Here is a 15973-nt window from a genome sequence, read left to right as displayed (position 1 = left end):
AATAAGTAAATAATTGTTAGATGATCGATGTAGAGGTAAAATATTAAAATTGAATATTGTTCCTCACCGCAAGAGGTCTTGAGAAATCAGTATAGAATGAACGACATCTTTGCACATCAAGTGAATATGCTTGGGGCAGAGCAGACTTTGCCTTAACACGTATTCGGTCTAATGCATAAAAAAAGTAATTAATTGTTGTAGTAATATGTAACAATAAATTTGTTACAAAGAGGCGACACATTATAGTATGTAGTTACCTGTTTGATGTGGGTATGGGCGAGAAGGAAGTTGGTTTGTAATACGACGGCAGGGGTACGTTATTAACGTGCCAAATACGTCATAGAAGAAGGTTTCAAAAGTAAGGAAACCCGTATGTCTGAAAAGCACCCTGTCTGCACGGTTCAACGAATTCGCAGTAATGAATTCAGCAACTCCTGTAGTGAAGTGCATGTTTTCAATTGAAACTTCTATTGCGAACCATGGACCATGTTTCAAAATGGCAGTTGTTGTGAAGTGCTGCATTAGATGTCGATACATGCATTGTGGAATTTTCTAAAATATATATAGTTAGAAACCCAGTTGCATTATAAAAAAAATAAAAGATTGAAGTAAAATTCATAAAATTACCATTGTCACACGCGATGTAATTGTAATAGAAAACCATACAATAGTGCATCTAGTAATATCTGGCAAATGTTTTTGATCATTACAAGCTACACCATAGAAAAATATAGTTACAAATTCACATTTAAAATAATACCCAAAATATAAAATTAAAAAATATAAAATTACTTACGCGATGGAAGGAGCAGTGTTTGTAAGCTGTGCTGTAGGGTTTCATACGTATATCGCTCAGCATCTTGAAAATTTTGAAAAGTCATTGGATCCGACACATTTAGTNAAAAAAATAAAAGATTGAAGTAAAATTCATAAAATTACCATTGTCACACGCGATGTAATTGTAATAGAAAACCATACAATAGTGCATCTAGTAATATCTGGCAAATGTTTTTGATCATTACAAGCTACACCATAGAAAAATATAGTTACAAATTCACATTTAAAATAATACCCAAAATATAAAATTAAAAAATATAAAATTACTTACGCGATGGAAGGAGCAGTGTTTGTAAGCTGTGCTGTAGGGTTTCATACGTATATCGCTCAGCATCTTGAAAATTTTGAAAAGTCATTGGATCCGACACATTTAGTCCTAACATGTTCATATATTTTACCCATGATGGAGGCGCAAAACAAATATATTCATCTCGCGAAGTACGCTCTACAATTGCATACAATAATTTCCTTCCGCTTATTGTATGTGCGAAATAACGTTTGTTGTGGTTATAACGTTGTCGGTTAAGACATGAGACCTTCGAAAACTCTACAAATATATCCATGAGTGTTTACGTTACTGAATGAATGTAATATTGAAATGATAATTCGGCTATTCGTGCAATTTAAATAGCGTGCGGGAAAATTTCAATTTCACGGGTGAGGAAATTGTCTTTTCAATATTGCTTTGAAGTCATGTCCTATTGTTCAGATGAATTACTTTCAATTTCACTAGTGAGGGAATTGTCACTTCAAAACTCAGAAAAAGCCTAAGTTTTAGGCTTTTTCAGTGAAAAAGCTTGATAGTTAGGCTTATTCATGCTTAACTCAAATCCGCAACACAAGAATTGTAATTTCAAACGTCCTTTGAAGTCATATTGTTCAGATGAATGTGTTGTAATTTCAAACGTCCTTTGAAGTCATATTGTTCAGATGAATTACTTTCAATTTCACTTGTGAGGGAATTGTCACTTCAAAACTCAGAAAAAGCCTAAGTTTTAGGCTTTTTTCAGTGAAAAAGCTTGATAGTTAGGCTTTTTCATAGTTAACTCAAATCCACAACACAAGAATTGTAATTTCAAACGTCCTTTGAAGTCCTATTGTTCAGATGAATGTGTTGTAATTTCAAACGTCCTTTGAAGTCATATTGTTCAGATGAATTACTTTCAATTTCACTAGTGAGGGAATTGTCACTTCAAAACTCAGAAAAAGCCTAAGTTTTAGGCTTTTTCAGTGAAAAAGCTTGATAGTTAGGCTTTTTCATAGTTAACTCAAATCCACAACACAAGAATTGTAATTTCAAACGTCCTTTGAAGTCCTATTGTTCAGATGAATGTGTTGTAATTTCAAACGTCCTTTGAAGTCCTATTGTTCAGATGAATTACTTTCAATTTCACTAGTGAGGGAATTGTCACTTCAAAACTCAGAAAAAGCCTAAGTTTTAGGCTTTTTCAGTGAAAAAGCTTGATAGTTAGGCTTTTTCATAGTTTCCTCACACCGACCGGGCCAATTCACTTTTTATTGTTCAGACTAATAATAACAATAATAATAATCTTAAAGCCTATATATACCTGTGTTTTATTTGCGAATTGTCAGTCCAAACAAACTCCTTGATTTCTCAAGCTCAGCCATTCAAAACAAGTTTCAAGCAAGTCGGTCTACATTAATGGTAATAATTTCATTTTAATTTTTTTTTTGTTTAATGTTTGATTAAAACTAATTTTTATTATAGGGAAAGAAAACATATGTTGTATTTGTTGGTCGTTGTCCTGGAGTATATGACAATTGGGATGACGCAAAGGCACAAGTTCATGGAGTATATGACAATTGGGATGACGCAAAGGCACAAGTTCATCGATTTAGTGACAATTTATATAAGTCTTACACATCTAAAGAGGAAGCTATTTCTGCTTTTAATACCTTCACCGAAAGGCAACAATATTCATCTGCATCATTCGCTGGCACCAACGAAAGGCAACAATATTCATCTGCATCATTCGCTGGCACCAATGCGGCTTCGACTTCAACTTCGCAAAATTCATCGGCTGCGATGGAAATTTTATCAAGTGTTCAGAATGAGTTATCGCACGAAATTCATGAACATGCAAGTGTTCAGAATGAGTTATCGCACGAAATTCATGAACATGCAATGAAAATCGATGCGATAATGGAAGAATTTAAGCAAATGTTTCGAAAATAAAGCTATCATGTACGCATTAAATAAAATCAATGTTGTGGCTTTGTATTAAAAAAAATTAATTTCTTATTTACCATTCGTAGCTTTGTATTAAAAAAAATTAATTTCTTATTTACCATTCGTATTTTTAATTTTTTTTGTTCGATTCAATACTAATAACACTAATATGTTTAAAAAAAACAGAAATAAAAAAAAAAGAACGTGCGGACTTGACTACCAATGAATAGGCATGAATCGTTGAACAAGCCTAAGAGTTAGGCTTGTTCGTCGAACAAGTCTAACAGTCACGCTTGTTCACTGTTTACAATTCTGGCTCCTATATATGATTCGACGAATGTTGATGATAATACACAGCTTGATAAGTTCGAAAAAATTCTACAGATTATTTGTGCTTACAAAACCTTATTCCCATCCACAAAATGGATATGTTTACACGCTTTAGTTATGAGGAGGTTCAACACAACAGAGAAGGTGATACTATTTCATATTTCCTTCACACACTGCATGGCCGTCGCTACTGCATTTTTGAAATGAGTAGACAACGGTCACAGTCAAAATACACCTTAGCCATTGCTCAAATGTGGTTAGTTCTCATGAAAGTGATGGGATTCCAACTAACCTTTCCTGCGAACATCAACACAAAACGTCGTGCTGAACAATTCCTCGACAGCTTCCTTCGAGGGTCTATCAATTTCGACTTTGGGAGACTTGGCAGCCATCGTACGCATTCAATTACATATATATTTTACATTTATAATCGCAACATTTTTTTTGATTTAATTGTATTAATTGTTTTTCATTTAGCTTGTTTCTATACTGGGACCGTCGGCCATCCTCACCATCCCTCTGTTCAGACGATTACTTGGTTTTTAGGGCATGTGTGGTCGCCCTGGATGTTACAATTTCCCAACTGCATGCACATACATCTCCTTCAACATGTCAACCGTACTGCCCAACTATTTCATGGACATGCACATCCGTGGGAGTTACCTGTTGAAAACTTAGATTTTTATCACGGACTTGAGGAATTCTATCTCGCGCATGGAATTCAAGAGGATGATGTTTTAATATTTAGACACGTTGGTTATTTTAAATTTCATTTTTTTGTCATACGAAATAAACAACAACTAGTTCTGCCTGAGGTGCATGGCGATGGTGTTGAGCGCGAACCCGCGGAGGATGGGGAAGCTATCTATGTACCAGCCAGGTCCAGCATAAATTTTGATGTTGGATTGACCACACTGTCAGGTTGTAGGACGTTAATGATTGGTTTTGATGAATTCTGTGACGACCAATCAACTCTGTGTAACTTCATTTTTTGGACCGAGAGTGAGGGTGATAGTGTTGCTCTTAGACACGGCACTTTCACCCTTACGTTCATAAATGTCGGAGAGTTAATCAATTACGCTGAACAGTATGCATTCCTCATGCGTATGCTTTGGAGCCGTCGCCGTGTTATCAAGAGCTTGGTGTTCTTCAATTATGAAGTTGGGGAGGTTCACCTAATAGCATTCAACATGTGCGGGATGGAAATAATGACGGAAGATTTGTACGTCTATAATATTGAAGACTATGCAAATGTTGATGTTGGTGTGTAATAAGGCTCTATTTCAATTGAATTAAGAAGTTGTTTTATATTAGTTTTTTTTAATTATTATTATTATTATTATTAGTATTAGTNTGTGGCTCCTGCACCTCCTGTGGCTCCTGTATATCAAGGAAGTCAGCAGTGCTCGGCATACCGATGTTTTGGCTCCCAATACCGGGTTGACTAGAAGAGTCTTCTACAATAAAATCTCCAACTGGATGGGACCAAGGTGAGGTGTTGTATGCCGGCCGATTTTGACCTCCAAATTGCGGGATTATATTCGATGGTGCATTATGGTGGGATGACCCCGGCTGTGAGGGATCATACACTTGACTAGCTGGAGTATACTGAGACAAACCACCAAAGTCGGCCTGTGAATAGGGACCACAAAAGCTTGAGCTGGGGCCTGACATAGTAAAACGCTGTGAGTCATAGTTTTGGTCACCGCCCTGGTATTGAATAGGCACAAGTGCTAGCGCATTCCCATCCTCATCATCGTCATCGTCGTCCTCGGCGTCATGTCTTTGTTGTTCTGCCTCGGCTTGCAAAGCCTGGTTGACCGCGCGCATACGCCTACCACCGCGCCCAGGTTGCCCCCGCATGTTCTCTCGATGTCGTCGTAAATCTGGACGGCGATGTTGCACCCTTGGCTCGTATACCGGTGCGTTATTGAATAAATGTGGGGGGACGTCCGCATAGTAAGCATAGCCAGCACGCTCTAAATGTTCGCGCGAGCTAATGTGAAGTTCCCGAACGAGATCAAGAGCTCGCGCTCTATCCTCGCGAGCCTCTCCGGTACTTATATGCATTTCACGAATGTAGTGCATCTGCATCAAATATACAACATTTATTCACATAACATATTTATGATCATAAACTATTAATCACCCCATTTAAAAAAAAACGTTATCCGTTATTGAACATACTAACTGCTTCATTTAACGAGGCACCACATTGGACATAACCCTGATCTTGTCGGTGTTCAGGGTTGCCAATGAAAAGCTTGCCATGGATATGATACCATACACGGTATGCATCACTTGTAACGGGATTGTTCATCACTTGCATTGGGTGGATGAAACCTCCCCGTTGTCTCCAACANAGAGTGATTGGAGTAATTTAAAAGGAATTATGGTTGCTGCACAAGTTCACATCTACAGAAATTGGTTGGAGTATTAATGGCCCTGTTTTACAAAAAACAAAAAACAAAAATAGAAAAGGAATTAAAATTGGAGTATTAAAAGTATTTGTTGACTAATTAAATACGGTAGGTGTACAGGTTCACACCTACCGTATTTAATGGCCCTGGTTTTTTTTAAAAAAAAAAACCAAAAATAGAAAAAGCCTAAAGGGTAGGCTTTTTGCACAGGAGAACAAGCCTTTCCCAAAGTCTCTTTTCCTCTTTTTGTAACCTTCTCAGGTTGGTCACTATTTGGAAAACCAATATCAATTGCCTCTTGACCGGAAAAAGAACCCGTAAATTGCCAACCATATATTCATTAATTCTTTCGAGATTAATTCTTCAACGGTTATTGCGTGGATCGTGGTCCATACCACAATCTAAAAATGACGTTGTTTCTTTTTTTTTATTTATTACCGACCTACTACAACAGTACAACATATATTTTCTTTTCAAAGTGGCGGATGCTATGGCTTAGGGGTGTAAATGAGTCGAGCAGCTCGTTTAATAATCGAGCCGAGCTCGAGCTCTAATGTCTTAGGCTCGTGGCTCCCGAGATATATATATATACACACACACACATAATATTTATAGTTTATTTTTAATTGAAACATGAATGTAAAATCAAACATGTTAAATTCAAGCTCAAACTCGAGTTCGAGCTGCTCGAACTCGAATTCAAACTCGAATAATCGAGCTGCTCGAAAATTGTTAAGCTCGGCTTGCCTTGTTTACACAACTTGCTTTGTTCGCAATGGCATGAAAGGGCTTGGAGATCTTCATGGCACCCCAGGGTGAATGTTTTGTTTGACGATGGCATTGGCATTCTTCATATGCGAGTGGTGTCCTAAATCTTTAATTTTAGGGTGTTCCCCGTCACCTATGTAAAAAAAATGTTAAAAATAAAAATATTTTTAAAAGCAAATAACACATACGAAATATTTATTTAAATAAAAAAAAAACATTTTTACATGCACCAAAGAAAGAGATTTAATGGGTAAATTAATATAAAGACTAAAGAGTACACTTATTATTTTTAATATAAAAAAATATTTAATGGTTAAATTAGTGTGAATGGTAGTGTACATATATGTAGATGACAAAGCTGATGCATAGGATACTCATAGCAGTACATACTAGTATACTACTGTAGTTACGTGTAACAACAGACGCCCAGAAATAAACACAACTGACAAAGTTAAATCCCATTACGTTATACAACATTACAACACGCATGTTTTGTCTTGTTAGTTTTTAGATAACCAACCATTTAGATTTTAGACACATATTAAGTCAACCTTATTATGCTAAATTAGTCTGTTTATTATGCTAATAATTTATGATGTTCATTTGACTATATGCATATCTTTAGAGTTATTCCTGATTTGGTGAAGACTTGAAGCAGGATAGGAGATGCATTATCCATCATATACATCGCGAATAAAATTATTGTGATTAGGGATCGAATATAACATCTGGCTGACATTTAGAGTGTGTTTAGAAACTCAGAAAATTACTTTTCAGATTTTTATTGTTTGTCAAGGAAGAAACATTAAAGTCAAAAGATTTTTACGTACTAGGCTCTCAGTATGCCTGACATGTGTCACGCATGCAATTAGCCAGTTCGGGAGCAGCACCACAATGTCCACGTGTTGCAATATTCTTGACCATCCACTAAGTGATGTGTTCGGTTTGAAGTCAAGAACCTAGGTCCCAGTCTTTAAGTAGTCTTGCTCGGGATCTCGACCCTTAATCATAGGGTGGACGAAGTCTAACGTTGACCAAGTATTTGCTTGGTCGTCGCATTTAGGTCAGGCATGGCAAGTTCGTGATCAGTTAAGGTCGATAAAGATTTCTCTTGGTGATCTGACCAAATACCGAACATGTATACGACACGTAGAAAGATATAATTTAGGATATATTCTCTAGCGACACCCTTACTAAAATTGATTATTTTATATATCATAAAACAATAATATAATATTCTGTGATATAATAATAATAATACTCCGTAATAAATTATTGTTAAATTGCCAGGTCTATTAATAATGACGCTGTGAATCCGAATGGGTCTGGAGGCAGATATGGGCCCCACAACCTACAGCTACAAACAGTAGACCCAATGCCACTCCAATTTAAGTGGAGCCCACTTTTGTCCGAAGTCTACTTTGAGCAGGCTCATCAGCACTTACCAGCTTGTTTTCGAATTTCAATTATTTATTCTTTCAGACCACTAATTTTTATTTATTTTTAAATGTTAAATTGCCCTTAAGTTAAATAAATAGTGTAATTTAATTCTCTAACAAAAAAAAATCTCCTAAACCGGTAAAGATATTTAATTCAATAATATTTTAACATATTTAACAAGTTATTGCTTCCCGAGCTACACGTCTGTTTTTAAATTTGTACTTTTTAAATATATTTTTTTACTTCTGATTTGTTTTTAAACTATTTTTCTTAATCGCCAATAAAATTAGAATCAATGCTATCATCAATGACACATAAAATATGGCATTCTTCAAATCTTCACACATCATATCCATCTTCTAAGAAACACAACTTATTATCCTTCGATACTTTATGATTATTCAACAATGCATTACACGTTTATCAACCTCCACCTTCTATGACGAACCCCAAATCTGCACAACTCATCATGTTCTCTTTATTTCTCGTAAATGGATGACGATTGGCTTGACGTTGTTGGAGATTGATGGAAAGACAAAGCGCACAATGGTGATATCCTTAGAGCATCACCACCAATGATTTTTTGGAGGATTATATCATATCAAATAACCATGAATGAGCTTTAAACTAGTGTGGAAAGTGGTTTTTATTTGATTTTGAACTCATGCAAATATGGGTTTATTGTGGCCCCCACAACTGAGGAGAACAAATTGCCTACAAACGCAGGTGCGCGTTTCGCGCACCTAGTTGGCGCGTAAATCGCATTTGTTTGTTTTGTTTTGTTTTTTTTTTTTATAAACTTTTCCTTACTCCTGACAGCTTTATCCTTTCATTTCCTTTTTTTTTTTTTTTTGTTGTGTTTTGTTTTGTTTTGCTTCTTTCCACCTCCTAACCTCTTTCTTACATGGACACAAAAAAGAGCAACTGATAAGGATGCTCTTAGCCTTAAATTGCATGTATATTTAATGTTTCTTATTTTCGAGATCATCGGCCAAGAGAGCAAAAGCCTTGTTGAAGCCGCGATTCACGTACGGATTATTGTTATTGTTATTGTCTTCTCCTGCAATTCGCTCTCTATCTCCTCTGATTGGCATGAGTTTGAGTTTAACATTTTAACCATTGATATGTGTGTTGTTCAAATAATCATAGCATATAGACTTGCAAAATGATACCATAGTTGTTCAACTAGTATAATTTGTCACTTATAAAGCCTAACCATTGCCTGCCATGTCAGTTTGGTAGGCCAAGTTGAAAAAACTTGTCCCATCTCTTAAACTACAAATAGATGGTCATGATTATTCCAAAATAAGAGTTTTAGTTACTCATGGTAGGCCAGTGAGAATTTATTTATCGACTTCAATCATTCAATAACTTTGATCTCTTACCTGCACCTTATAACACACGTACACGTACATGTACAATTATAACAATGAATTTTCAATTGTGACATAACTTTCATAATCTTTTCATATAATTCTTCATTCAACATGTGTCAAATTTAAAATTTACTCTAAAAATATATTAATACACTTACAAACTCAACTAAATTCATCATTATATTTGATTCTCTAATGAAATTACCTATTGGCCTTTTTTACTTGAATCAATCAATTGTGAATTCTCTTTGTGCTTTTTTGCTAATCGAAATTATAAGACAAACTTTTTAAAAATGCACATTTGATAGTGATTGTAAATTTTTTGTTAACTTATTTTTAGAATGTATACTTAAATAGTGATTGTGGTTTTAAAAAAAATGATGGTAAACAAATACTGCTAATGGGAATCAAACTTTCAAAGCATGACCAACAAAACTGGATATTATTCCAAGATGTTGGCTAACTTGAAGCCAAGTTTATTTATCAACTTTTGGCTTGTTCTACCCGTACCCCTGACCTCCAATTTTCTACATGGGAATAAACAAATATGAATAGACGCTATCACGGGCAGATAAACCTTTGGACACGCAAATCCATCGGGCAACGGGCAGCCTATTAACGCCGTCTTTGAGCTAGTGACTGGTGACCTAGTGACCAGTGGTAGAATAATAATTTTTTTATGATAACAATAAAATTATAAATATTTGACGTGATATATTTTAAATAAATTAAGAATAAATAAACAATTTATTTATTTTTGATAGAATCAAAATAAGTGACAATAATATTCTTTATTTTTTTTTCTTTGTTGGGACTTGGGGTTAAGAAACCTCGATACAGCTCACCCGAGCCTGAGGTTCCGACATAGGTTCGGAACCTGAAAAAAAAAAGCCAAAACGCACCCTGGAGAAATAATCGAGTAAAAGAGGAGAGAGAATGGGAGGGAGAGAATCTAGAGAGAGACAGGGAGAGGGAGGGTTCTAGAGAGAGAGAGGGAGAGAAAGAAGGAAGCAACCTCAAAAGGATGGGCCAGATCGTGAGGAAGAAGAAGAAGGGACGTCCATCGAAGGCAGATCTCGCGGCGCGGCTCAACGCGGCCGGCGGCGACGAGGAGAAGGAACTCCGGCGGAGCGGCCGGCGGCGAAATGTCAGGTACACTTTCGACATCGACGATTTCCTCGACGAGGAGTATTTTTTGGAGGATGAGGAGGACGAGAGGCGGAGGGAGAAGAAGCTGGAGCTTTTGCTCAAGCTCCAGGGTAAGGATAACGATGGCGAGGACGAGTTGACTCCGAGTCGAACTCGGCGCGTGTCTCACGCTCCCGCCGCGTCAGCTTCCTCCTCCGACTACGATGACGACGGGAAACCGTCGAAGAAAAGGAAAATCCACGGCGATGACGAGGAATTCGAAGAAAATGACGATGATAACGAAAATGACGACGAGGTACTAACCCTCTGGAATCCAAGCTGAAAAAACCTAAAATAGTAGAGGAAAGCATTCCCTAAGCGATTGTGTGAACCGTTGAGAGAGTGGGAGTCCACCTCAGCTCACCTCAATTCACTGAGATTTTCTAATTGGTCCAAACTTCTATATAGCACTGTCTATGTAAATCTATGTCGGGATTTATTGATATATATAACTGTCAGGGTCAACTGTCAAAAAGGAATCCCCACAGAATCTATTCACGCTACCCACCCCTCTCTATCTCTCTACAGACTCACCACAGGGCTCCGTATAATAAAGGATATATACACACACATACCCACTGCCTATCTGTCTCTGTCTATGTGTGCCGCAGTTGGTGATACAAGCATTTATTTAGGTGTCTTGTTCTGTTCAAGATTTTAGGTGTCTTTGAGGTTAATGTTTGGTGAACTTTCTACAGGTACGAGGAAGAAAAGCAGAGTCCAGAGGCGTTGAATCTTCTCCAGGTCTGGTTTTTATTCTTTGGGTTGTGGTGAGCTTCATGAATTCTGTGTATTTGGTAATGGCTTAATTGATTGCCGCTCTGTTGGAACAGGGACGCCATTGGAGCGGCCGTCTGGGGTTGCGTTACCAGATAAGAAGACGCTAGAATTGATTCTCGACAAGCTTCAGAAGTAGGTGTTGGGATGGGAATCTTTTTGTTTGGTGATTGATGGGTGTTATAATGTGCAATTTATTTTCGTTATTTTATTGCAGGAAAGATATTTATGGTGTGTATGCGGAACCGGTTGATCCTGAAGAGGTACGAGGATGTTGAGGTTTACTTTACTTTTTAGATTAGTACTTAGGTTTAGTTTATGATATTGCTGGGTTGGTTGTCTTGCAGCTTCCTGATTATCATGATGTGATTAAACATCCAATGGACTTTGCAACTGTGAGGAACAAACTGAGAAATGGATCGTATGCAAGGTTGGAACTGTTCGAGGTGAATGTCCCATTGTCAACCTGTTTTGATAAATATTTTGTTTTCTGCTCTCCGGAGTGAACAGAAGAACAATTTGGGGTTGCTAAAATTGGTTTTTGTTAAGTTCACTTCATTAGTGAAATCTTTGCTCCTCGTCTATCAGCTTGAATATAATGTGCTTATTGTGCTTCAACTAAAGATTCTGCATTTGTGGTTTCTCCTCCCCTTTGAATATTTTGGTGATTTTTGTTTTTTCTTGATGAGCTTTTTGTACCTCAATTGAGCTTAAAGCTAGATTTTTAGCTGCCTCGGCCTCGTGCTGATAAAAGAAATTGAGCTAAAGTCACTTGCATTAAGCCAAATTTAGTACCAATATCTTTTAGTATTTGTTAGGATTGAGAATCACTGATTTTGAATAAAAAAAAAAAAGTTTTGCACATCCCACAGCTCTGATGGTCATGTGAGATTAGTCGTCTATGCATATAACGAGTGGAAGAAACCGGTAGTAGAATTCAATCTTGTATGGCCTATATGTTTGAATGAAGCATTGAACTGAAAGTGAATGATATGATATTTGAGGTATATATGCATTTTAATTTGCATTTAATTCTAAAATTTTCTATTGTTTCAGAGTGATGTCCTTTTGATTTGCTCAAATGCGATGCAATACAATGCACCTGATACAATATATTATAAACAGGTAAGTATTAATTTCCCCTTAATTTTTCCATGTTCTTTTTAAATCTTTTCAGCTCATTATGCAATTATTTTGAATAGGCTCGTTCAATTCAAGAATTAGCTACCAAGAAATTTCAGAAATTACGATCCAGAGCTGAACATACAGAAAAGGAGGTCAAGTCAGACCAGAAGCCAAAATCCAGTGCTGTTGTGAAAAAGCTTATAAAGAAGCCTATAGGCCGGATGCAGGAACCTGTTGGGTCTGATTTCTCATCTGGTGCAACCCTTGCAAATGCTGGAGGAGGTATACAGAGTGGTTCAAATGCCTGTCCAGGCACCTCTGGCAGACCCGGCAGCATTGATTGGCCTATTGAGGGAAATTCTTTCTTGACTGACAACTTGGACAAGGAAGAATTACATTCAGGTGCCTTGAGTATCACATGCTTTCAGTGTTAGAGATGCCATGATTTTTTATTTTTCCCCTTCTGTAGTATGTAAACGCCCAAGTTGCTTTGACAGATTCTATTTTCCTGTGGTTCTGATTTATTCTCTCTGTTTAATGGAATAGGGAAGGGCCCTATTTGTAGATTTGGAAGAAAATCAGCTCTACAAGATGAGAATCGCCGTGCAACTTTTACCGTATCATCTCAATCTGCCTCAAGTTCAGATTCTGTGTTTTCAACTTTTGAGGGAGAAAGAAAGGATCTGATTCCTGTAAGTAGACTCAATAATTGTTGACTGTTGAATGCACAACGTCATGCACTTATGCTTATATGGTTTTTTCTTGACTAGGTGGGGCTCTATGCTGATCATTCCTATGCTAGGAGCCTGGCTCGTTTTGCTGCAACACTTGGGCCAATTGCCTGGGAATTTGCATCGAGGAGGATTGAGCAAGCACTGCCTCCTGCGTTCAAATTTGGTCGCGGATGGATCGGGGAGTATGAACCACTTCCAACCCCAGTGTTGATGCTCAAGAACTATACTCTCAAGGAACCATCTTTTCTGGCGAAATTTAGGCAGAAAATTGATGTTCACAAGGAGGATAAGATGGAACCTAAGAAGAATCTGGTTTCTGTGAAGGATAACCCTGTTGCAAGGCCCACCATTGAAGGGAAACAGCACTATGTTGTTGGTTCAGCTGGATCAAAACCTACTGCAAATAATACCAATATCTCAAATACTGCTAAGGAGCAGCAGCATAATGGTGATGCTAACATTGAAAGCAAACCATTTTTCCTTTGTGCTTCTGGAAACAAACCTCCTAATTCTGCTAGTCCCAAATACCATGCTCAAAATTTTCACTCCCAAAATTTCATTGAATCTGAGAAGAAGCATTTGAAGCAGGATGAAATAAATGCTCAACCACTAGCTACCAACCAAAGCAGTGCTGAACAGAGTAAGGTAACTAGTAGCATTGTAGTTCCTAGTCCAAGGTCAGTCAAGATGGCTCCAAATAACAGAAATCCTTTGTCTTCTGTGTGTTCTGAACAACTGAATATCAATGGGTTTTCTGCCGGCGGACTGCCTAATGCAATGGGTTTGAGTAATGGTAATGGGGCTGCTCGTGGTTTTGCTAATAATGGGAACAAAGCTGCAACTTTATTTCCTCATGGACAAGAGCAGGGCCTTGGTAATCCTATCCATATGATGAGGATGCTTGAGAAGTCTCAAAACCAACAACATAAGTCTTCACAGCAGTCCAGAGTTGATTCATCTCCAGTTTCCCCTGCTACTCCTACGCGAAGAGGAGATGATTCAAACAATGCTGCTGCAGCTGCTGCTCGAGCATGGATGTCGATAGGGGCAGGAGGTTTTAAACAGGCTAGTGACAACACAGGCACCAACAACAGTCAAATATCTGCTGAATCCTTATATAATTCCTCCCGTGATCACCAACCACAGAATTTACAATATCGTGGAGAATTTCCTGCATCTGGGATGCATTTCCAGCCTGGTAAGGGCAGTTTTCCCTTCAACGCCTTTGTGCCCCCCCATATGTCTAGAGCAGGAATTGAAGCTCAGATACCAAACCGACCAATGGTTTTCCCACAATTAGTAGCTGCCGACTTGTCTAGGTTCCAGGTGCCTTCTCCTCGGCATAATCTCAATACACCTGCTCAGCCTAGACCAAAACAGGAATCACTTCCTCCTGACTTGAACATTAGTTTTCAGTCTTCTGGGTCTCCCGGCAGACCATCTTCGGGTGTTTTGGTCGATTCTCAGCAGCCAGACCTTGCCTTGCAACTGTGAGTTTTGAAGATGGGATTACTACAATTTGGCCATTTGAAGTGATCTGAAGCTCCATCTTTTCCATGAATCCGTGCCGGGCATTCCATTTCTCCTGTTTGCTGTTCTTTCACGACACACCATATTGTGTAAAGGTATGCCCAAGCTTATCGGAAAAAACATCCAGTATTTAGTCCAAGGTTGGAATAGGTAATACAACAGGCCACCTCTTCTAAAAAGGATTGCACCCCAATCACGAGAAGAGAAGCTCGAAATCTAGTAGGATAGCCAAGTTTCAGGGAGAAATGTTGTAATAATATTGTAGCTGTGTAGGACTGTAGGTCATTATCTGGTCACCCACAAATGGAATTAGCATTCTTGTACATTGATCAAAGGAAGATTGCTTTTAGATTTTTGCTGTTTTCATGCCCCATGCAATCGCATTTCCTTTCTCGTACTTGTGTATTCTCACCATTTGATTGTTTTTTCCCCGAAATTGAAACGAAACTATATTACAAATCTACGAACAATAACTATACATCTTTCTTTTTTTTTTTTTTTAAATCAAATTTGTGACCTGTTAATGTGATTGATCACAAGTTTATGACACACTTAATCAATCATGAGATGGCCCTATGAAACCGACTGCATATAATGAATGCACCGGGAGCCTAATATCTACACATCTTTTAACTATACACATAAACCTAATTACCTTGGATTTCTCAATTTTTGCCTCTGCTTTTGCGTCTCTTCGCAATTGCAATTGCCAGACGAAATGAAATTCGAAGCTTTCGCTTTCGCTTTCGCTTTGGCCTTTGCTTCTCCGTGATTGAATTATGGCGAACACAAACGTCGCCGTCGCAGATAACTCGGTTTGATCTAGCCGGTCCCGGTCTGGAACAGGTCCAGAAATCGAAGCAGGCCATGGAGAAGGGAAGATACTTTCGTCTTGGCTCTGAGGCTTTTTAGTTTCATTTTGTTCTTCTCATCCTTTATATAACACCAAATATTCTTGCTTCCCACGTTGAATTCGCGACGGTCAAAAAAAGTTGAGCCATTTTTGTAATATTTTTTTGTTCATCAATTTTTGCCTTTTATTTGAGTAAGGGAAATTCGCAAAAGAGAGGGTGTATTGAACAAATTTCACTTTGTGACTCTAATTGACAAATGAGAGAGAGTCTTAAACGTTTAAGAAAGATCTATACGCTGTCCCCATTGGGTTGAGAGTGGTAACCTTGTAGTTACACTACAAGAAAACAGACTAATCAATTTGATTGGTTTAACACTTTTTGTTATTTTTAGTTGTATAGCCCA

At 37.7% G+C, this 15973-nt stretch overlaps 1 protein-coding gene across 1 annotated transcript; it reads left to right on the top strand.

Moving 5' to 3' along the window:
* The first annotated feature begins 10286 nt into the window (after positions 1–10286).
* On the top strand, positions 10287–15113 carry LOC116018802 (bromodomain-containing protein 9). Its single transcript, XM_031258806.1, has 9 exons — positions 10287–10806; positions 11249–11294; positions 11384–11462; positions 11545–11590; positions 11675–11773; positions 12384–12452; positions 12530–12854; positions 12999–13144; positions 13223–15113. The coding sequence occupies exons 1-9, from the start codon at positions 10387–10389 to the stop codon at positions 14678–14680; spliced, it is 2688 nt and encodes an 895-aa protein (XP_031114666.1). The 5' UTR covers positions 10287–10386; the 3' UTR covers positions 14681–15113.
* Positions 15114–15973: the final 860 nt, after the last annotated feature.

This window comes from Ipomoea triloba, chromosome 5, assembly GCF_003576645.1.
Source record: "Ipomoea triloba cultivar NCNSP0323 chromosome 5, ASM357664v1".
NCBI classification, from domain to species: domain Eukaryota; kingdom Viridiplantae; phylum Streptophyta; class Magnoliopsida; order Solanales; family Convolvulaceae; genus Ipomoea; species Ipomoea triloba.
This window is presented reverse-complemented; position numbering and strand designations above follow the sequence as displayed.

Bases quoted from the DNA above. Each gene is read 5' to 3' on its own strand.
- LOC116018802 (XM_031258806.1), top strand. From the start codon at position 10,387: ATGGGCCAGATCGTGAGGAAGAAGAAGAAGGGACGTCCATCGAAGGCA. The intron at 11,295-11,383 runs GTCTGGTTTTTA...CTGTTGGAACAG, and splicing joins AGGCGTTGAATCTTCTCCAG to GGACGCCATTGGAGCGGCCG. The intron at 13,145-13,222 runs GTAAGTAGACTC...TTTCTTGACTAG, and splicing joins AAAGAAAGGATCTGATTCCT to GTGGGGCTCTATGCTGATCA.